The 24,882-nt window shown below is 40.9% G+C and overlaps 1 protein-coding gene across 6 annotated transcripts in view; it reads left to right on the plus strand.

Moving 5' to 3' along the window:
- Positions 1 to 24,882, plus strand: part of LOC148874122 (biotin--protein ligase 1, chloroplastic-like) — a 102,360-nt gene that overhangs the window by 64,083 nt on the left and 13,395 nt on the right. For 4 of the 6 annotated variants that reach the window (XM_088964945.1, XM_088964949.1, XM_088964950.1 and 1 more), the window contains exons 8-9: positions 13,380 to 13,449; positions 13,522 to 13,598. In XM_088964945.1, coding sequence (XP_088821071.1) covers positions 13,380 to 13,449; positions 13,522 to 13,598 — 147 coding nt within the window. Of the gene's footprint in view, positions 1 to 13,379; positions 13,450 to 13,521; positions 13,599 to 15,896; positions 16,073 to 24,882 lie in introns of all 6 variants that reach the window. The other 2 variants (XM_088964948.1, XM_088964951.1) reach the window with 1 other exon arrangement.

A 24,882-nucleotide genomic window follows, 5' to 3' on the forward strand; every position in this document is an offset into this window, starting at 1 on the left:
TTGGGGATGAAAACTCCTTTCTCTGTCCTTTGCCCTCATCTTCCAGACTTTTCTCTTCCACCGAGAGTCTTTGGTTGTGTATGCTTTATACATGTAAAGGATCCAAAGAAGACCAACCTGGATCCTAGGGCTACGAAATGAATCTTTTTGGGGTACTCTCCTACACAGAAGGGTTACAAGTGTTATGATCCAGTCACCAAGAAAAAAAATGTCACAAAGGATGTGGTTTTTTTTTAGTCTCAATCATATTTCCATTCTTCCCAGAATCCTCTTCAGGAGGAGACTAGCGGGATGGAAGAGGATTCTTTTGTTCCCTCCTTTGTGCCTCTTTCTGCCTCGGACCTTCCATCTTCTCCTCTTGATTCTCCTAGTTGTGGTATCCCGGGTGAATCTAGTGAGGCTCCCATTTCACCAGCTACTACTAGTGATGTTGTAGATGTTACTAAAGACTCCGGAAGGCAGCAAAAAGATATAAAAATCACTACAACAGAAGGAAAAAGGGTCCTCCAACTCATGACAGCAACCAATTGGACTCGGATCAACCTGTCTCAGCAACCCCAAGTAATCCTATCACACATCCCTCTGACTTGGATCTTCCTATTGCCCTTCGTAAGCCTACCCGTTCTTGTACTATCAGACACCCCATTGCTGATTTTGTGTCTTACTCACATTTGTCTCCCCATTATTGTTCTTTTGTGTCTGCTTTCTCTTTTGTGCATGTTCCTACTAGGTATTCAGAGGCAGTATCCAGCCCAAGATGGAAAGAGGCTATGGATGAAGAAATGAAAGCCTTAATGAAAGCAAGAACTTGGGAATAAGTGGATCTACCAGAAGGGAAAAGCATTGTTGGAGCAAGTGGGTGTTCACTGTAAAGCATAGGGAGGACGGGTCCATTGAAAGGTATAAGGCCAAACTTGTAGCAAAAGGGTTTACTCAAAAAGAAGGGATTGACTACAAAGAAACCTTTGCTCTAGTAGCAAAACTCAACACAATCCGAGTTCTATTGTCATTAGCTGCAAATTTCTCATGGGAGCTACATCAGTTGGATGTGAAGAATGCCTTCCTAAATGGCGACCTACATGAAGAGGTATTCATGGATCCTCCACCAGGTTATGGGTTTGGCAGGAAGGTGTGCAGACTAAGAAAAGCACTATATGGTTTTAAGCAGTCTCCTCGAGCTTGGTTTGAGAAGCTTTGTGGGGCCATGAAGAAAGGTGGTTATACTCAAAGTGGGGCAGATCATACCTTGTTCATAAGGAAGAGAAATGGAAAACTTACAGCACTTATTGTCTATGTGGATGATATGGTGATTACAGGGGATGATCAGGAAGAGATTAAAAGACTAAAGGAGTTCTTGGCTGCTGACTTTGAGATCAAAGACCTGGGTTAGCTGAGATACTTCCTTGGGATTGAAGTTGCTAGATCAAAAGAGGGCATCTACATATGTCAGAGGAAATATGTCCTTGATCTTCTACAAGAGACAGGCATGATGGGGTGTAGGCCAGCAGATACTCCAATAGAACAGAACCATGGCCTACAGGAATCAGTAGGAGAGGACTACCCTGATAAGGAAAGATACCAAAAGCTGGTGGGGAAGTTGATCTATTTGTCCCTCACTCACCCTGACATTGCTTATGTTGTACATATTGTCAGTTAGTTCATGCATACTCCTGAAATCCCTCACATGAAAGCTGTGGAAAGGATTCTTAGATATTTGAAGTCTTGCCCGGGGAAAGGGATTCTGTTCAGAAAGATAAAAGTTGAAGCATATAATGATGCAGATTGGGCTGGCTCTGTTGGGGACAGGAAGTCCACTTTTGGGTACTACACCTTTGTTGGAGGAAATCTAGTTACATGGAGGAGTAAAAAACAAAATGTGGTTGCTAGATCAAGTGCAGAGGCTGAATATCGAGCTATGGCTCATGGTGTTGCTGAACTTTTTTGGCTTAAGATCCTTCTTGGTGAACTTGGAATAAAGATCGAGAGCCCTCTCAGGTTGTACTGTGACAACAAGGCTGCCATCAACATTGCAAATAACCCAGTGCAACATGATAGAACGAAACATATTGAGATAGACCGCCACTTTGTCAGAGAAAGAATTGTCTCAGGAGAACTATGCATTCCTTATACTCCCACCGAGATGTAGATCGCAGATGTTTTAACTAAAGGGCTAGCTACAGTAAAATTCATGGACTTACTTGGCAAGCTAAACATGATTGACATCCATGCTTAGCTTGAGGGGGAGTGTTGGTTCGGTTGTCTTACTATGTTTATTTATCTCTGTTGGGTCTTTAGTCTTCTGTTATTGGGCCTTAGTTATTGGGCCTAATCTTATTTAGTGTTTTTTATTTGTCTAGGTGTCCCATCACTAATCAGGGGCATTCTAGTCTATTTGTGTAACATTATGTAATACACTTATTAATAATAGAGTAGGGCCGGCTGAGAGATTTTTGCCGCCATTCTCAACTCTTCTTCTTCTTCTTCTTCTTCTTCTTCTCCTTCGGCAGCTTTATTCCAGCAAACAGAAAGCATGAAAAGAGGATGAGATATCCTCATAGGCGACAAAATGGGAGATAGGATGGTTGGTGGTACAAGACCTAACTCTCTTTGTGCAATAGGGATGTCTAGGTCATTAGCAGATGAAGTATCAATAGCAAAAGGGTCAAAACCATCAATAGGAATAAGAGTACCTGGTTGGATAGGATTTGTCCCCAGTGAATCTTATGATGTTTGTGGTATAGCTTCAAGTTGCTCCATAGCTCTTGAACTTGGCTGACCCTTGTGGCAACGAAGAAAAACTTAGAATGATGGACGGTCAGGCAAAGGAGGAAGAACCTGGACTCGTTTTTCCTCCACCTTACTCTCCCCTTGAGGAGAAACAGGGAAAAAAGGATCACTCTTAAAGAAAGATACATCCATAGAAACATAGTATTTTCTGGAAACGATGTCAAAACACCGGTAACCCTTTTGAGAAGAAGGGTAACCCAAGAACACACAAGGAATAGTACGGGGGTCGAGTTTACCACGAGTAGGAGACAAATCTCGAACAAAACAATGACAACCAAACACACGGATAGGAATGGAGAAGAAAGGAGCTTTGGGAAATAGGAGTTGATGAGGGGCCTTGTACCCTAACAAGCGAGATGGCATATGGTTGATAAGGTAGGCAACATATGACACAACATCCAACCAAAAATGTTTAGGAACATTCATGTGTACGAGTAACCCACGAACAACTTCAAGGAGATGGCGGTTTTTTCTTTCGGCAACACCATTCTGTTGGGGGGTTCTAGCACAAGAGCTACGACGGATGGATCCACATGAAGCAAAAAATTCCATGAGATCACTATGAAAATACTCTTTGGCATTGTCCAATTGGAAAGTGTAGATCTTCGTCTGAAATAGAGTAAATATCAAGCATTGGAAATCTTTAATAATTCTGGGTACTTCATCTCTGGACCATATTGGATACACCCATGTATATCTGGAGTAGTCATCAATAAGTGTAATGAAATATTTATAGCCAGTCTTAGATGGTAAAGTAACAGGGCCCCAAACATCATAATAAACAATATGGAAAGGAAAATCAAATTTATTATTCCTTGAAGCAAAATGATTTCTACAATGTTTGCTCAATTGACAAGTTTGACATGTGAGTTCAAACACCGACATTGACTTAAACAAGTTTGGAAACAAAACTTTTAACGATTCAAAAGATAAGTGACCTAAACGACTATGCCATAAATAGACTTGACTCTTACTAGATAGACTCTTGGACTCAATAGCCACAAGACTAGCTTTATTTTCCAGCATGTGGAGACCATCTACCATACGACTTCTACCAATCGTCTTCCTTGAGGCCAAATCCTGTATCACACAAGAATAAGGGAAAAAGGTTATTGAACAGTTTAACAAATTTGTTATACTACTAACAAAGAACAAATTTATAGGTTGTTTTGGAACATGTAGTACATTAAGGGTGTGTCCAAGAGGAAGGGAGATGGTTCCTTGACCAGCAATGGTGGAGAAAGAGCCATCTATTAGTCTCACCTTGTCCCTACCAGATAAAAGATGATACGACTTACTAGACATATGGTTCGAGGCTCCATAATCTATTATCCAAGGGGAGTCTGAGGGATGAGAGGACACATGGAAAGCTGTAGCAGAATTACCATTACCTGATGTAGACGCAAAGGAAGTCGAGGGGGAAGGAGCAGAATCCATCTGGCAGATTGCCCTCCTATACAGCTCCAAGTTGTCACAGAAAGAGTTAATGATATCTTCCCTAGGATCACTCACAGAAGGGCGGTCCTGGCTCAAGGTAGTGGTAGATAATTGAGACTCCTGAGAAACCAAGTTTGTTGCATTAAACTTCTTCTGACCTTGCTGTCCTGGTTTCTTATTTTGGTCTGATTTTTTACTTAGCTCCCGGGCCCACTTTGGCTTCCCATTAAGTTCCCAACATGTATTCCAAGTGTGTCTAGACCTCTGACAATGAGTGCACCATAGTTTATCCTTGTCATCAGCTTTCTTCTAAAGTCACTCTTCTTAAAGGAATTACCACCTCTTGTAACTACACTCCCTTTAGCTACTAATGCAATCTGCTCCCCCTCAGAATTATTCATCACATTTTGTCTGCTATCTTCTGACTGTACTAGGGAATACACTTCTTGCTCTAATGGGAGATCTTTACTGACCAATATCTGAACCCTGATAGACTCATATGTAGAATTCAGCCCCAAGAGGAAGGCAAAAACCCATTGCTGGGAAACCAGAGACTTGTAGGCTTTAGCAATTAGCATCTGCATCACATTTCCAGTCTATGTTCTGATAATGGTCAAGTTCTTTCCAAATAGAGGTCAAATTTGAATAGTTGACAGAGAGACTCCTCTCCCTCTGCTTAAAAGTTGAGAAGGCAGCTTGCAACCGATAGATTTTGGCATAATGACATTGTTCTGAATATGTAGATTTAGCCTGCTCCCAAATCTCATGAGTTGTTTCTGCCCACATGGAGGTCTTTCTCACTTGTGGCAGCATGGACAATAGCAGCCATGACATCACCATGCTGTTTTCCTCGTCCCACCTATCATGTTCTACACCTCCAGACTTCGGTTCTTTGACTTTACCATTAATATACCCCACTTTTCGCTTGCAGTTATGTAAAGCTTGATTCCCCTTGACCATTCTGGGTAATTAAGACCATCAAAGGGGATCAAAGCCATGGGAAAACTCATGTCAAATCCTCCGTTCATTCCACTTTGACTAGAAGTCACACTAGAATCCTATGAAGACATGGTATTTGTTCCCAGTTCATTCACAATTCAGTCAAGGTACTTGTTCTCAGTTCAGTCACAGTCTCACAGTTCAGTCAATATACTTAGTTCAATAACAGTTTAGGCACAATTCAGTTCTTGTTCTCACACAGCAGAGTTATATCTGATCACACAACAGTACTTTTTCTCAGACTACCACACTACTGAACCAGTTTCAGAGGCAAAACAGATCAAGTTCAGGTCTGAACGGTCCCTACAAGTAACAATTCACCAGAGTTTTTGCCAGATTTTTACCACACAATTCACCAGATTTTTTGCACACAACTACTGCAGTTTTTAACAAATAACAAAGGGAAAAAACTGCTGTCACAGCAATTACAGAGCATTCAGACCTCAACAGCCCACCTTTCAGGGCACAAAGAAGGACCACCCAATCCACACAGGCTGAGAAAACACAACCTCAAAACAGCCACAGGTCATCAGACCAACATAACCCACTTACTTGGGTGCAGAAGGATCATTCAATCCACAAAGATGAGGGAAAAAACAGGGGACCACCTTCACAGCATTTGGTTTCCCTTCCCTTGGTGTTTTCTTGGCACACGACCAAGAGGGAAAGGGAATAAATGCACAGAAAGTCTTCTTAGGTCAATCCGATGCACCCTTTCTTGGATTCGGTCCATAGTAGACAGTAAAAAAAACCTGGAGAGAAAAAAAAGCTGATCGCACTGCCCCTAATCACAGATCTATGGCTTTGATACCATGTTTTCTTGGTAAAAAACACTGTAAAGGTTCAGAACTGTGAGAGGAGAGAAGAGAGAAGAAAAGAGAAGATATTTGAAGTCAAAAACTGTCACTGGTGGTGCCAGTCTTTTTAGTATTTATATCAGGGTGACCCACTCTATTATTAAAAAGATAAAATTACATATGTGCCATATGTGCTCCTGCTGCACAAAAATAAAGAAAAAGCTGACAGGTTCAACAGTGTATACTCTCAAAACTAATGGAGAACGTTGTTGCCACCTCCTTCCCTTTTGTTGGAGGTCTTTGGGAAAAGCTTTTTGGTCTTTTTGGATGTAGGTAGACTGAGCCTCTGCAAGGTAATCTATTTGACTCTATAACCTTCAGGTGGCCTAAGTGAAGAGGTAAGGTCATGTGGAGATGTTTTGTGGCTGCTTTGGTGTGGACAGTTTGGAAGGAAAGAAATGCTAGAATCTTCAATGACAAGGAGAGAGATGAGGTTGTGGGTGATTGTATGATTAACAAGGCTATAAATTTGGTTAAAGCCTCGAACTTGTTTTCACAATTTTCCTTCGATGACATTTAGCGAAATTGGGAACTAGTTGCAAAAAGCTCTACTATCAAGGATAAGCATGTGGTAGATTGGAGGCCCCCTAAAGAAGGATTTATCAATTTTGATGGCTGTAGTCTAGGCAATCCTTTGCACTTTGGCATTGGGAAAGTGTTTAGAAATGCAGAAGGTCAGATTATAGCATTATTTTTTGGTCCCATTGGAGTGGGGGATGTTAATGTGGAAATCCATGTGGTCTTACAAGGAGCAGAGATTGCTAGAGAGCTGGACTATGAGAGATTGCTGATCAAAGGTGACTCTAAACTGGTAATTGGGTGGCTAAATGAATCAGAGACAGTGGCTTGGTCCTATAGGGGGGCTTTTGAAGATTCAAGTGGCTAACCACAAATATTGCAGCTAGTTTTCACTGGAAAAGAAGATTGGCAAATGGGGTGGCAGATTGTTTAGCTAAGCAAGGGGTGCATAAGAATTAGTTATTTTGTGCTCAATTGTAATTTTGTTTTTTTGCTTTTGGGGCTGCATCTCACGTCTCTTTGTGGGAAGCTTTTGTTGTGTATCTTTCTTATTGAGTTATTGAATCTTAATAATATACCTGTTACTTATCAAGAAAAGAAAGCTCCAAAAATAAAATACTCATGGAAAAGATGTGTCATAAAAGGTATTGTTGAGATGTGTGAATAAACCCTAGTTGTTTCTAGGTCAAAGTAGAGAAGAATAAAGAAGAAAGAAAGAGAAAGAAGAAGAAGAAGGAGAGGAGAAGAGTATTCGGCTAGACTAGAAGAGAGGATGTTCAAAAGTCACTCTCCTAGCCAACCCACTTGACTTTTATTCATGAAAAACTTGAGTTACAAGAAAGACAATTTTGTCCCTCATAGAAGATGGGACACATAACTTAAACTCATATACAATAGACATTTCACTTTCAATAAGATACACCAAAATGACCAAAATATCCCTGACTCGAGCATTCTAACACTCCCCCTCAAGCTGGAGAGTATATATCATATAGTCCCAGCTTGTTACAAATGTAATCTATTCTTCCCCGAGACATTCCTTTTGTGAAGATATCTGCCCACTGATTTCCTGAGCTCACATGAGATGCAGTTATTACCCCACTTATCACTTTCTCTCTCACAAAGTGACAATCCACCTCCATATGTTTAGTTCTTTCATGGAAGACAGGATTGGATGAGATGTGAACAGCAGCTTGGCTATCAATTGAGAAACCCATCTCCTGTGGTAGGTTCTTCAGCCATACTAGTTCACATGTGGTATGGGCCATAGCCCTGTACTCTGCTTCCACACTACTTCTTGCCACCACCGTTTGCTTCTTGCTCTTCCAAGTTACAAGATTGCCACCCAGGAAGGTACAATACCCTGTGGTTGACCTCCTGTCTGATATAGAGCCAACCCAATCAGCATCTGTGTACCCTACTATCTCAAGAGGTCCTCCTTTTTGGTATAACAAACCACGACCTGGAGCACCCTTTAGGTACCTAACAATTCTCAGAACAGCTTCCCAGTGAGGAACCCAGGGATGTTGCATAAACTGACTCACCACACTCACAGCAAATGATATATCCGGTCAGGTAATGGTTAGGTAGTTCAACTTTCCCACCAACCTTCTATATCTTCCAGGATCATCAAACTCTTCACCTGCATCCACACTTAACTTGGCATTGAGTTCCATAGGAGTCTCTGCTGGTTTAGCACCTAACAACTCTGTTTCTTCAAGTAGATCAAAACATATTTCGTCTAACATAGGCTGATCCCCTGTTTTGACCTCGCAACTTCTATTCCTAAGAAATACTTTAGCTTCCCCAAATCTTTCGTATTGAAGTGGTCCTGTAAAAATTTTTTCAGCCTGTCAATTCCATTGCTGTCACTTCCAGTTATGACAATATCATCCACATACACGACTAGCAAGATTTTTCCATCTTTTGAGTTATAGCTAAACACGGAATGATCAACCTAACACTGTTTCATCCCAAAGGCCTTCACCACTTCACTGAACCTGCTGAACCATGCATGAGGAGATTGTTTCAGTCCATAGATTGCCTTTTTGAGCCTGCACACCTTACCAGCTTCCCCCTGAGCAACAAACCCTGGTGGTTGCTCCATATACACCTCCTCAACAACATCACCATGTAGGAAGGCATTTTTTATGTCAAGTTGTAGGAGAGGCCAATCATACATAGTAGCCAATGAGATCAACACCCGAACTAAACCAATTTTAGCCACAGGAGAGAATGTCTCCATATAGTCCACACCATATAACTGAGAATAGCCCTTGGCTACTAACCGTGCCTTCAATCGTTCCACACTACCATCAGGAAGATGCTTCACTGTATAGACCCATTTACACCCAACAGTGTGCTTACCAGGAGGAAGGGTGGTGAGTTCCCACATATGATTATGTTGTAGAGCAGAGAGTTCTTCTTCCATGGCTTGCCGCCACCCTAGAGAGGCAAGGGATTCCTGTATAGTCTTGGGAGTGGGAACCGATGAGAGTATTGATATAAACTTGCAATGAGAAGCAGAAAGGTGAGCAGTGGAAACATAGTCTGAAATGCGATGAGAAGTACAAGTATGTTTACCTTTCTGCAAAGCAATAGGGAGATGAAGATCTGAGGGAGGAGCAGTAGCAGGATCTGTCGGCGGGTGCTGAAGTGGAGGAGGAGCTGAAGCACTTCTGTGAGTATACACTTGAGTAATTGGCGGCCCTCTGTAGTAACTGGCATATGATGTGCATCTGCAGTAGGAGTGGGAGCTACGGGAAGGGGGTCCACAACCGGAATAGGAAGAGGAACCACTGAGGGAGAAGAAGAGACCCCAGCATTGGAGAAAAAAGGAACTGACTCAAAGAAGGTGACATTAGGGCACACAAACGATTTATGAAACTTAGGGTTATAACACTTGTACTCTTTTTGAGTCCTTGAGTAGCCAAGAAAAATACACTTCGTAGCCTGAGCATCTAGCTTGTTACTCCAAGCCCCAAGTGCTGAACAAAACAAACACAACCAAAGACTCTTGGGGTGAGAGGAAAGGGAGACAAAGTGGGGAACAACACGGAGAAAGGGGATTGACTTCCAAGGATTGACATGGGCATCCGATTTATTAAAAAACAGGATGTAAGAACAGCATCACTCCAAAAGTGCTTTGGGACACGCATATTGATCATCAAGGACCGAGCAGTTTCAAGAAGATGTCTATTTTTCCATTCAGCTACACCGTTTTGTTGCGGGGTGTAGGCACAAGAAGTTTGATGAATTATTCCATGATGTTCTAGGTATTGCTGAAATGATGAGATGTATTCTTTGGCATTATCGGAGCGAAGTATTTTCATATGAACACAAACTGAGTGTGTATTTCAGCATGAAATTTCTGAAAAAAAGAGAACAATTCACTACGGTCTTTCATAAGATAGATCCATGTCATCCTTGAAAAGTCATCAACAAAGATTACAAAATACCATTGAGGAGAGATCAACATCACCAACACCACAAATAGGAGATGTAGAACCATTAGCAAGTGTAACTGTCTGAGATGTGGAGGTGCGAGAAAGGGTAGAAAATACATCAGGAGTCCCAGACATATGGTCCGAGGCGCCAGAATCAATGATCCAGGGTGAGGCTTTGGAAGCTAAACAAGTTATACCTGAATGGGCAAGTGTAGTTGTGTTCTGTTGATATGTTTGAAGGAACTTGCTCATATATTGCTTGTGGTACACTCACCATTTCCTGCCCGGAAGCACAAGTGGGTGTGGAGGGGGTTGGTGCAGTTTGCTGGCTTTCAGTAATTGTGCTACTACTCTTAGATGTAACATGGTTAGCCCAAGTGTTGGGTGGACCACGCAAATCATAGCAGAAATTAACTGTGTGCCCCTCTAAGCCACAATGTGTACATTTTCTCTGAGCATTACCCCTTCCTTTTCCACGGTCTCCCCCTGACTCACGACCTCCAGTCCGGCCACTGGCCCGGTTAAACATGTGTCCACCACGGTTGCTTAGAGGACCACTGCTGCCACCACCACTTCTACTTCCACGACTACTCCCTTTAATCACTACCAAACCAGATCTATCAGAGAAGGAAGAATGTTTCACTGGCTCAATGGATGTCCTCTTAAGATGGGCAAAAACTTCTTCAAGTGAGGGGAGAGCTGATCCCCCCAATATCTGTGCTTTGACAAACTCATACTCAGCCTTCAAGCCCACAAGAAACCTAGTCACATCAAGTTGTTCACGTTGCTGTTGTTGGATCTGGACATCTGATGTTAGAGGGTGATATACATTTAGCTCATTGCGGGTGTTTCTCAAACTTGCATAATACTCTTCTAAGCTTTGACTTCCTTGCTTCAAATCGAAGTACTCTTGGTATAACTGATACACCCTAGTTGTGTTGTCTTGTCTAGAGTACAACTTTTTAGCATGATCCCAGATCTCTTTGGCTGTATCTAGGAATATGAAGTTCACACTAATCTTTGGTTCCATGCTGTTCCAAAGCCATGTCATTATCTATGCATCATCTTGTTCCCAATCACTGAACCCAGGAGAATCAGAGGAAGGCTTCTCCTCCCTCACATGTTTTACTTTCCTCTTGGCCTTCAAGAACACCTCCACAGATTTTGCCCATGGTACATAGTTCTCACCATTCAACTTGATGGATGTCATTTGAAGACTTAGATAATCTGAAGAGAGCATGATTCCTGTTTTGTTGTCATTCCCAACTACAGTTGAAGCCATCTCAATTATGTCTCCTCTGAATATACACCACAATCTCACACTTGTCACAAGACTTATCTCACTTACAATACCACCAACCCACTTTCTTCAACTGCACATTAACACTACACTCTAAAGCTGAAATCATTCAATCAACACATCAAACACTTGGACTGCACACTGCAGCACCATTTACCACCAACACACCACTACTGAAATTACTCAGTCATTTCATCGAACACTTGTTCTGCATATTGCAGAACTGGTTACACACAAGGTTTAGGGGTTCACTTTTAAGCATTTAAAAACATAGATATGTCAGCCACCACAACACAATCAACATCACACCACTGCTGTCGTGGACATCAGCAGTCTACCACTCTTCTTTCAGCACACATGTGAACAAGAAAACACAAAAAAAGACATGACTGATATGTGTATCAGTTTCACCCAGCACCACAACAACTAACTTTCGAAGCACACAAAAAAAATCAGCATTCACAGTCCATTTCTGAACACACGACAGCAGTGCCCATACCTGTATACGACCAGCCCTCTTCGTACACTGAATAGAGGGTCTAGTATACTACTTCAACGACCACCACAGCACCGGCCAGAGGCATTCTCACCTCCAGGCCCTCAAAACGACAACTCTTTTTCAGCCCTTTATCGAGTCTTCAATCAGATCAGCTGTAGGATGATGAAACCTACTGTGAAGCTGGCGGCGAACCCAGGAAGAAGACAGCAGCAAGAAAACGAAGACCAGACCTTAATGCTTTGATACCATGTGAATAAACCTTAGTTGTTTCTAGGTCAAAGTAGAGAAGAATAAAGAAGAAAGAAAAGAGAAAGAAGAAGAAGAAGAAGAAGAAGAAGAAGAAGAAGAAGGAGAGGAGAAGAGTATTCGGCCAGACTAGAAGAGAGGATGTTCAAAAGTCACTCTCCTAGCCAACCCACTTGACTTTTATTCATGAAAAACTTGAGTTACAAGAAAGACAATTTTGTCCCTCATAGAAGATGGGACACATAACTTAAACTCAGATACAATAGACATTTCACTTTCAATAAGATACACCAGAAACCAAAATGCCCCCGACTCGAGCATTCTAACAAGATGCAAGGGAACCTCAGTTATTAAGATAAAAAGAACAGTTAATTGAGACCATTGAAATCATGGGCAAACCTACGAGTCAAAATATTTGCTTAATAAGTATTAATAAAATGCCAAAAGTACTTAGCACCCCTTCAAGCTTATCAAGTACCCATATACATCATCATCATCATTGTCATCTAAGCCTTATCCCAACTATATGGATCAGCTACATGATTTTTGTTTCGCCATTTTATTCTGTTTAGTTCCAATCCATATACCTGCCTATCAAGAAAAAATACCTATATACATTATCTGCCTTTTAGCCAAGCCAAGCCAAAAAAAAAAAAAACTCAACTAAGCCTTGTCCTAACTATGTAGGATAGGTTCATTATGCTTTGTGCAGTGCCATATTCATTGTTAAATTATGGCCCCTTAAATCATTTCTCCCTACCTCAACCCATATCCTTTTTGGCCTGCCCCTAGCTCTTGTAGACCCTTCAACTTGTATTGTTAAAAGGACACCTCTCCACTGGTTCTGTAGATGGTCTTCTGTTCTATTTCATATAATTGTAAGAAACACTTAAATATGCATCTTTTTCTTTACAAGTAAATGAAAAATTTTATTAGAACTTAACAAAGATGAAACACTGTGTACATTCATTTTATTTTGATTAATGAAATTTTATGTATGTACAAAAAAAAAGATGAAACAGTGTGCGAGGTGCACTTCCCGAATAAGAGAAAAATTAAATTACAGTTGTGCCCAATACAAGAATTCCCTGAATATGCAAAATTAATTAAAAAAAGACAGCTGTTTTCCCTGTTCATCACTCTAATTTACATTTTGTCTTTATTCAGGCAATTTTCAGAAGCAAGTATCCTATCATCTTCAACCTTTAAGACATCACAAAATGATTTTTGACCCAAAATAGAATGCTTTTGTTGCAGTACATTGACTCTTTACTGCTCTATGTATGCAGTGGACAAACAGTTATTGTACAGGAAAAGAAAGAGGATGAAACGGTGGAAGACTTTGTAGTTACAATTCAGGTGAGATGGGTAAAAAGATTTACAAGAACATAAATGAGTGGCATTTCATATTGTTTGCTTTTCTTACTGCAGGGTTTAACTTCCTCAGGATATTTATTAGCTACTGGTGAGGGTAATCAAAAGTACGAGCTTCACCCTGATGGTAACAGGTACTATCTTTTTCGGCAGTAATATTTTCTGTTTATAATTGACAGAGCAGTAAATGAAAGCAAATGTATCAAATAAGTAACTGTTCCCATCAAGGTCTTCTGTCTTTAGTGTATGACATCCAGTATTGGAATCTTCTGCTGCTATATGTGAAATATTCAGCCAAGTAATCATCAGAAAATGCACATTCCATGTATGAATATAATTCCAGGTTAGAAAATCTCTAGTTAGTGCTCATAAAAATGATGTTGATAGTCTTCTTGAATTTTAGAAAATGCGCCATCAGGAAAATGTTAAGGTTCCTTTGTTGTTTTCAAGATCATCACCTAGACTATAATGTTGACTCTTATCTATTGACCTGGGAAATATTATTTTGTCACCTTAAAGTAGACAAGGTGGGCTTTGCTTTTCCTAATTTATGATTGTTCAGTGATTCAATGAAACCATCAAAAAAGGAATGCACAATTCTTAAGTTCAAGAGTGGCAATTGGATGGGTTTGGGTTAAGTTTCAACCCACCCATCTTATCCGTCAACCCACTAGTGACTCATTTACATATAAATTAAAGAGTTAATTACTTATATATACCCTGTATATTTAGGAAACTACTTAAATGTACCCTAAACTTTCAAAACCTACTTATATATACCTTGTTGACCTTTCAAAGGTTAAGTCTAACAGATGAGTTGTAAAAAACATAAATGTCCTTAACTGTTCATTAAATTTTCAAAATATACCATTTCTTCCCTTCACAGTGGTATTTTCAGAAAATTAATGGACGCCCACTTAAACAATAACAAAGAAGGCTTCAAGGATGGTGGTCGCTGAGGATGATTAACAGAAAACGACAATGAGCCTTTCCTCCTGAAATCAAGCACTTCTCATTTGCTTCTTTAGAAATTCCTATAAATTTTTGTCATTCATCTTGTTCTTTTATGTTTCTCCCTTCTAAAAATTAATCAAAATTGCTATCTCCCCCATCTTCTCCACTTCTCTTTCATTTCCTTTTCTTTTTCATTTTCCCCCACTCTCCATTGCTACTGTAATCAAATCATAAACCGAGCATCATCAACTGTTGGAATAAGATACACTTCCACCGAACTGAGCCACTGACACCAACTGCATCTCCATTGTTACCATCAACAACCGAACACCTTCTCATACTTCCTCCTCCCTCTTCATTTCTGTTGCTGAACGGAAGTCACCCTCTACACTGCTTTATAGACGAAGCAGAGTGTGCCTGGGTCTATATAGTTTGAACCATTCATTGACAGTTGAAGCTCCATCACTTGCTATAGACTAACAGTCTGACATGGCCATAAGGACATCAGAGAAGGTAGAAATCTACCTTGCTCTATTGTGGCCAGTTATACCTAGCTGCAATAACTGGTGGTCATCTACTTGTGAGGTCTTCATCTCCGCTCCATTACATCCAGGCCTTAAACCAAACCTATTACAGCCCGTCACTGCTATATTCTCATCGAGCACTCCACACCTTTGTTGCCTTGTTCACAGCCGATTCTCCAGATTATATCAGAGCCACAATCTCAGGTTTGGGTCTTCCCTGTTCCACCATTGAAAGTAGAAAAAACGTCTTAATCTGACCTTTCATACCAACAAGAGAAAAAAACATTGGGATACTAAGGAGAGAGCACTCAGGATAAAAGTCCCTAGGGATTTCCTTGCCTGATCGCTCCAGTGGTCTCATGCATTACTGATGAGAAATTGCCGTAGTGGTTTGTAATGCAAACACAACATCTTAGTTTGAAGACGATAAACAATAGAAGGGTACATTTGGGATTTTGAAAAAAAATAATGGGCTTGTGAAACAGTCATGAATGTTTCTTTTTTAACAGATGGCTATTTGTATTATGTGGGGCCATCTTATAAGGTATATATTGTGAAGAATCCTGATTACCTTATTTCTGTAGTCCTTGTTGTACACTATCATGTATTCTTTCTTTCTTATTTTATCTTCTTTGCCCCACAAGGGCCTTTATGTAAATACCATATATATATATATATATATATATATATATATATTGACAGAGCAACCTGCTCTGATGTTGTACCTCTTGGGTGGGGTTGGGGTTGACAGATTTCTGTTTTCACCCTAAACTGGTTATGCTTTCTTGTTCGAACTGGTTGTGTGACATGGTATCAGAGCAGGTTGCTCCATTGACTATCTGCTCCATGTTCACTCATTAACCTCTCAAACCTTGCTGGTTTCTGGACTCATAGACTTAAGATAGGGCTGTTTCAGTCAACCCTAATGCTGGTTACTCTGTTCTGCAATTTCAGCAAGGGAAATCTTCTTGGAATTCCTTTGGGAAGCATCTGTTCGAAGTGAAACTTAACTGGTGTGTCGCCGAGACCTGGTTTACCTACTCAGAAAATATCATTGTAATTGGACAAGTATTTGGGGAGTTCTGATCTCTCCTCTCTTGGACAGCAGTTTCTGGAAATCTGCATACCAGGTTGGTGAATCTGACCTATCAGCTCAATCGGATATCCTTTGTTTCTGAGAACTTTAGTTTTAGTGTTGCCCTAGGGTACTCTCACTCCATAAACCACTCAGTTGTATTTCGGATTCAGTTCTAGAGAGTATTTTCTTTCTCTCCAGTTCGACAGTCCTTAAACTCTGCTGGCTTGCACTGTTATCACTTAGAACTATCAGACTGAATCTGTTTTAGCATTTCCTTCGAAGGATTTTGATTCCTTCATAGCTTGGCATATCTCTGTGGATTGCATAAGTGAGGTGAATGACTATATATTACCTGCTGAACTTGATCTCTCTGCTATTTCTTCATATTGTTTGCTTCAGCTTTGCTGTCAAGGGTGTCTCTTCTAAGGGATTCTCTTGGTTGATTGCTGGGACATTGATTTCAGCAGTTGGATGATCTCTGGATCAAGTGTAGAGATTAACAAACCTTGATATTAGTTACCAGAGCTATTACTTCTCTTGTAGATCATTTTTCTTGATTGAAATGGCTGAAAAGGTGGACATTATTCCAGTGAAGTTCGATGGAACTAACTACAGCATGTGGAAGTTCCATTTGACTTATTTTTTAAAGGAAAAGGGCTCGAAGGATACTTAAATGGGGCTGTTAATAAACCTAATGAATCAAACACTAAGGCATTTTCACGATGGAAACTTGACAATGGAAAAATTGTTTCCTGGATTCTCAGCTCTGTTGTTTCTCACATTACCATTACTACGAGGAGAATGGAATAGCCTATGAAATGAATTCTTATTTAAAGGTCTATCATCAGTCCAATATGTCAAGAAAGTACCAAATTGAGTCTGAAATATTTACCTATTAACAGGGAGACAAAAAGATATAAGATTACTATGTGGACTTTCTCGACTTGTGGGCAGAATATGAATTAGTACACATTGAGCCATCAGATTAAGCAGAGTGTATTAAGTATCTACAAAAGCACTTTGAGAGGAGGGTGAACCATTTCCTCATGAGACTGAGACCTGAATATGTGATTATTTGGTCTAATATTCTGAGTAGGGGTACATTACCAGATTTAGATTCTGTGATGGGAGAGTTGCTGAGAGAAGAGACTAGACTTATGATTGTTGCAAATCTGGAAGGGAAGCAACTTGAATCTGGGGCTGAAACAGTTTTTGTTGCACAAGGGAGTAAGAAATTTGGTGGAAAGGATGTCTAAAACCCAATTTTATTGTTGAGCAAGAGCAAGTGATAGACAAGAGGAGAGAAGAGAGGGAGAGAGGGGAGGAGAGCCGAGAGGACTGAAAGCCCCTATTGAACTTAGGGGGCGAAAGAATGATCTATTATTATTTATACTAGTACAGCCGAACAGTAATCAAAGAGGAAATTACATCAGTACCCTTATGGTACTAAACCTGAATACATAAACATAAACAACTAACAACACTCCCCCTCAAGTTGGAGCATAGATATCAATCATGCCCAACTTGTCACAAAGATCATGATGTCTGGAAAGGTTTAAACCCTTTGTAAAGATGTCTGCAAGCTGGTTCTCAGAAATGACATAGGGGGTACACACTTCGCCTGTGATAACTTTCTCTCTGATAAAATGCTTGTCAACTTCGATGTGTTTTGTTCTATCATATAGCACCGGATTGGCAGCAATGCTTATAGCTGCTTTGTTATCACAAAATAGAGTTATAGGTTTGGTCACTGGAAAACCCAACTACCCCAACAAATTCTTTATCCACATGCCTTCAGCAACCCCGTGGGCCATAGCACGATATTCAGCTTCAGCACTGGATCTAGCTACCACATTTTGCTTTTTATTTTTCCATGTAACAAGGTTCCCTCCTATGAAGGTGCAGTAGCCACTAGTAGACTTTCTGTCACTTTGGGATTCAGCCCAATCTGCATCTGTATAAACATCAACTTTCAAATGTCCATGCTTTTGAAACAACAAACCAGTACCCGGATACTTCTTCAAATATCGGAGGATTCTCTCTGCTGCATCAAGATGAGAAGACCTAGGAGCATGCATGAATTGACTGAGGACACCAACAGCATATGCAATGTCTGGGCGAGTCATAGAAAGGTATAACAATCTTCCTACAAGTCTCTGAAACTATGATTCACCACAGTTGTCACCTAATTTATGGTTGGGGTCGATGGGAGAGTCAACTGGCTTCACCCCCATCTTTCCAGTGTCCTGAAGTAAATCTAAGACGTATTTCCTTTGAGAAATGAAGATACCCTTCTTTGATCGGGCAACTTCAATTCCAAGGAAGTATCTGACAGGTCCTAGATCCTTCACTTCAAACTGAGTTGCAAGAAAAAAATTCAATTTCTGAATTTCATCCTCCCAATCACCAGTAACAATTATGTCATCCACATAAACAATTAGAGCAGCAATTTTACCTTCTCATTTTTTCATGGACAGTGTGTGATCTGACTGACATTGCCTGTATCCTTTCTGTTGAACTGCCACATGGAATCTACTGAACCAAGCTCTTGGTGATTGTTTCAGCCCGTATAAGGACTTCTTCAACTTGCACACTTTCTGTTCATTGCCTTGGGCTAGAAACCCAGGAGGTTGAATCATGTACACTTCCTCTTCAAGGTCACCATTCAAGAATGCATTCTTGATGTCCAGTTGGTGTAAAACCCAATCCAGATTGGCTGCAAGAGAGAAAAGGACTCTAATGGAATTCATCTTGGCAACGGGGGCAAAAGTTTCAGCATAATCAACTCCATACACTTGAGTAAATCCCTTTGCCACTAAGCGAGCTTTATACCTTTCCACTGTTCCATCCGCCTTATGTTTGACTGTGAACACCCATTTACATCCAACTGGAACCTTTTCCTTGGGAAGATCAACAAGTTCCCATGTGCCATTTTTGTGAAGGGCATTAACTTCTTCCCTCATGGCATTTGTCCATTCAGGAACTGAAAGAGCTTCTGCCACATTCTTAGGGATAGGGACACTGTCAATAGAGGTAAGGAAGGCACAGAATGAGGGTGAAATGTTTTCATAGGAGACAAAGTTGGAAATGGGATGTTTTGTGGTGCACAATCTGACCCCCTTCCTGTGAGCAATAGGACGGTCAAGATCATTAGCAGTAGAGGAATCATTTTCAATAGATTCAAGGACATCATTGGGAGCTAAAATACCTGAGTGAGTATGATCCTCCCTCGAGGAGTCAGGTGGCACAGGAGGTACAGCTTCCGGATTCTTTACAACTCTTGGATTTGGCTGGCCTTTGCGACGGCGAGAAAAAAAACGAAAAGGTGGAGGGTCAGGGAGAGAGGGAAGCTGAACTAGTTTCTCCTCATGTCTACACCCCCCCTGAGGAGAAACATGATAGAAAGGCTCATCTTCAAAGAAAGAAACATCCATGGAGACATAGAATTTACGAAAAACAGGATCAAAAACACGGTAGCCCTTTTGAGTGAAGGAGTAACCAAGAAATATGCAAGGTATAGCACGAGAGTCCAATTTCCCACGGGTGGGAGACAGATTTTGGACAAAACACCGACAACCAAAGACACGAGGAGGAATAGAAAGAAGGGGAGCCTTAGGAAAGAGAAGTTGATGTGGGGCTTTGTACTCTAACCGACGAGAGGGCATACGGTGTATAAGGTAAGTGGAACGAAGAACAGCTTCAAGCCAAAACCGTTTGGGAACATTCATATGAAGTAGTAAACCTCGAGCCACTTCAAGGAGATGTCGGTTCTTCCGCTCGGCCACACCATTTTGTTGTGGTGTGCGGGCACAAGAGCTACGGTGAAGGGAACCATGCGAAGCAAAAAATTTCGTGGTCATTATGAAAAAATTCTTTTGCATTATCTGATTGGAAAATTTGGATTTCAGTTTGAAATTGAGCGAAGACCATCCGCTGGAAATCTTGAATGATTTTTGGTATTTCTTCCCTGGTTCGCATCGGATATACCCATGTAAATCTAGAATAATCATCAATGAGGGTAATGAAATACTTGTAGCCACTCTCAGATGGTAAAGTAATAGGGCCCCACACATCAGAATGAACAATGTGAAATGGAGATTCAGATTTACTATGTCTTTGAAGAAAATGAGTTCTACAATGTTTACTCAACTGACACGTTTGACAAGAAAAGTCAGAGACAGACATTGACTTGAACAGATCTGGGAATACAACTTTCAAAGACTCAAAAGACAAATGACCAAGACGACAATGCCATAAATAGACTTTTTTCTTATAGGACTGACTCATAGACTCTGTAACATGAAGACCAGCCTTATTCTCCAGCATGTAAAGTCCATCAGCCATACGACCCCTACCAATCGTCCTCCCCGTGGCCAGATCCTAAATCACACAATGAGAAGGGAAAAAAGTCACTGAGCAATTTAAGGAATTAGTAACATTACTAACAGAGAACAAATTAATGGGAAAGTTTGGAACATGAAGAACATCAGAGAGGGTAAGGCCAAGAGGAAGAGAGAGGGTTCCTTGACCAGCTATGGAAGAGTATGATCCATCGGCTAGTCTCACCTTGACTCTTCCAGAAAGAGGGTGATAGGTTTGAAAGTAAGAGGACGTACCAGTCATATGTTTAGATGCTCCAGAATCAATGATCCATGGAGAGTCATGGGTGTGAGAAGCAACATGGAAAGCAGTGGCAGGGTTACCTGATGTAGATGCAAATGAGGTTGAGGGATGAGTATCCATCTGACGAATTGCTCTACATAGAGTTCTAAATGGTCACGGAAGGAATTCATAATGTCCTCCCTCGGGTCAGTTCCAGTGAGATGTGTCTGAGTCACAGTAGAAATGGTAGGTTGACGCTCCCGAGTAGCCATGTTGGCCATGTGATTTTTTTTGTATTTTGTTGCCCGTACTTTTTATTCACCTCTGAATTTTGCTTCTTAGTCAGATCTTGAGCCCATTTTGGTTTCCCATGAAGATCCCAACAGGTATCTTTGGTGTGTCGGGGTTTCTGGCAATGAGTGCACCACAATTTTTCCTTATCTTCTGTTTTTTTCTGGAAATCTCCTTTCTGGGAAGAAGATCCCCCACCAGTAGATACACCCCCTTTTGCAACTAACACAATAGCATCCCCACGAGGGCTGTTCATCAAATTTCTCCTGCTTTTCTTCAGATTGTACAAGAGCATAGACTTCCTGAACAGAAGGGAGATCCTTAGAGCTGAGAATCTGAACTCTGATAGATTCATACATAGTATTCAGACCATGTAAGAATGCAAACACCCTTTGCTGGGAGACAATCTGTTTGTACTTCTTAGCATCCTCGTCACATTTCCAATCCACACTCTGGTAGTGATCCAACTCCTTCCAGGCAGATGTTAAGTCAGAGTAATAGACCGATAAACACCTCTCCCCCTGTCTACAAGTAGAAGATGTTGCCTGCAGTTGATAAATTTTGGCATAGTGTCTAATTCTAAATATGTAGACTTTGCTTGTTCCCAGATTTCCTTCGCAGTTTCAGCCCACATGAAATTCTTCCTGATTTGAGGCTGCATGGAAACCAAGAGCCAGGACATAACAATACTGTTCTCCTGATTCCATCTATCATATTCAGCACTCCCGGAGGATGGTTCTTTTATCCTCCCATTAATGTAGCCTATCTTCCCTCTTGCAGTGATGTATAATTTGATCCCTCTTGACCATTCTAGGTAATTTAATCCATCAAGAGGAACAACAGGCCATAGGGAAGGATAGGTCACCACCACCACTCATTCCATTCAGCATTGTGGAGATTCCAGATGTGGCTGAATCTTCACTATTCATGATTTCAGGTTTAAGAACACAACACCCAAAGCACACTGCCTCACAGAGCTGTTACAGAAAAAAGGGATCTTATGTCCTTCAGTCCACAAAAGAAGAAGCACTTGCTATTTCAGCATACAACTAGGTACTTCTGACCTGCGGTTTCACAGAGAGCCAAGAGCAAGCACTGTTGCTGCAGCACTTGGACTAGTCTGTATGACCTACAATTTTTGTAGGAATCCAATGAACAAGCATACAAACACTGCAATGCAGTACATAACCAGGTCTGTATGACCTACGGTTTTACAGTTTTCATACAACTCCTTAGTAGAAAGAGAGACACAAGGTGATAGTTCACCATACACCTAATCGGCTGACACCAACTTCAGGGTAGCCGAACAGTCACTGAGATCAATAATGTAGCCGAACAGCAAGAACAGTCAAGGAAAAACTTCAGTCCATCAACAATGTAGCCGAATAGTAGTGACACACCAGAGGAGAACAACACATTCGAATTTTAGGGCATCAACAGTCCATCGAAGGGTGCAAGAAGAAAGAACAACAAAAAACAGTTTCAGTTGAATACCAGGGCACCCGAACAGCAGATGGACAGTACCTTCTTGAACTCCAGCCTCTCTGCAAACCAGAGCCTCCTCTTCGTACAACAGGTGACAGCCTCTCTACAGCTGAGCAATCAATGAAAACAGCATATGGGCTGGAATACGAAAAGACTTCGTACCAGAATTCTTTTCTGCGCTAGGAAGCTGAATAGTCAGGCCGACACCTTCTTCCTTCTTGAAGTCAAGCATCAGGGATACAGCTTCTTGGAGATGAAGAGGCAATCTACTCGGCATTGGAGAATGACCTCAACTAATTTGTTTTCAGGCCTGGACGAACTTGCTCTGATACCATGTTGAGCAAGAGCAAGTGATAGACAAGAGGAGAGAAGAGAGGGAGAGAGGGGAGGAGAGCCGAGAGGACTGAAAGCCCCTATTGAACTTAGGGGGCGAAAGAATGATCTATTATTATTTATATTAGTACAGCCGAACAATGTAATCAAAGAGGAAATTACATCAGTACCCTTATGGTACTAAACCTGAATACATAAACATAAACAACTGACAACAGTTATGAAGGTAAAGGTTTTGGACATATTGCTTCACACTGCAGGAAGAAGAATGTTTGCACATACTATAAGCAACATGGTCATATCATTCCAGATTGTCCTATTCATCCCTTTAATGGTAGTATGAAGGAAGAATCAGCCACGGGCTTACCAAGTATCTGAAGGACAAACAACTAAAACACCAATGCACCCAATGTCAAAGGTGAATCTTCTCCTCCCATGAACAGGGAAGAGATACGAGAACTAGTATCCTTTACTATATCTCATTTGCATTTTCTGCTATTGGCTTATCTGGTGAGTTTTCTAGTTATTGTTCCTCTTCCTCACATGTTTGGATAATTGATTCTGGGGCTGCCAATCATATGACTTGAGCCTACCCCGAACCTCAAATAAATCTTCAATGATCATCATAAGCATTTTGTTACTATCAATGATGAGAAACTGAATATCATTGGAAGTGATGACTTGTGTTTGAAGTTCTCACCCCCGTCTTCCCTCTTCCTTACCAAAACCTTCTTTGTTCCCAAACTTACGACTAACCTTATTTCAATTAATCAATTGGTTAATGAAGGTCACATTCTAACAATTTTTTCTGATGGTTTTTGACTCAGGACCAGTGTATTGGGAAGGGTGTAGATTGGGCTGCTTGTTTGCACTAGAATTCAAGGGATCTCAATCGGCACAACCATCTACTTATTTTAGTTCTTCATTGAATTCTGGTTTGAGTCAAAGAAATAACATTTATGATCTATGGCACAAACGTTTGGCTCACCCAAACTATGAAAACTTAAATTTTTGTTTGACTTTGGTTTCATTAGAAGTAAAATTCCCTCCTTGCAAACTTTTGAAACATCTTGCGCTACTTGTTGTTTGAGTAAGAGTCATACTTTGTCATTTCTTCACAAGGTTGATCATGCTACCTCACCTTTTGAAATTATACACTATGATGTATGGACTTCCCATATTGTTTCATATTCAGTTTCAATCCAATGTCCGTATCCTATGCTCAAACTCAGGGGGGAGAATACAATGATGGTGAATTTCTATCCTACCTAAGAAATCTTGGGATACAAGTTCAACAGAGTTGTCCAGACAATTCTTAGCAAAACGGTGTGGTAGAACACAAGAATGGTCATATCCTCAATGTTGTGAGAACTCTTCTTCAGGAGTCTCATGCACCATCTTCATTTTGGGTGGAGGCAGCTAGTACAGTTGTGTATCTAATTAATTGTGTACCTTCACCTATTCTAGCTAACATGTCTCCTCATTAGAAACTGTTTGGTTCTCCTCCCAATTTATCTTACCTTAATGTTTTTAAGTGCTTATGTTTTGTAATCTTTCCTCTCAGGGACGTTCCAAACTCTCAGCTCAATCAGTTATGTGTGCCTTCATGGGGTATAGTCCTAACCACAATATGATCCTTCTGCCCCCTACATCCGTATCTCTCAGAATGTCATTTTTCTTGAGCATAATTCCTTTTAATTCAAGAGTAGAGTAGCCAATTTGTCTGTACCTATCTCCGTTTTGTATGACTTTGATTAACAGGATGCTTCATCCTCAACGGCTGTGAAGGATCTTCTCGTCTTCTCTCGCAAGGATGGTCCTTTGGATTTTCTAACCGTAGAAGATCTTCCCACTTGTGAGCCTTGCCTCCGAGGTAAGATGACAAAACGGCCATTTAATGATAAGCCTAAAAGATGTACAGGCACGCTTAACCTTATACATACTAATGTATGTGGTCCCCTGTGTGTTAGGACTCGTAACCAACACGTGTATTTCATCACCTTCACTGATGATTACTCACGATATGGTTACGTGTACCTAATGAGACAGAAGTCCGGATCCTTTGAAAAGTTCAAGGAGTTTCCCACTCTCCGAGGTAAGATGACAAAACGGCCATTTAACGATAAGCCTGAAAGATGTACAGGCACGCTT

Source organism: Nelumbo lutea, chromosome 1 (genome assembly GCF_056320005.1).
Source record: "Nelumbo lutea isolate HS-2025 chromosome 1, American lotus-T2T, whole genome shotgun sequence".
NCBI lineage: Eukaryota > Viridiplantae > Streptophyta > Magnoliopsida > Proteales > Nelumbonaceae > Nelumbo > Nelumbo lutea.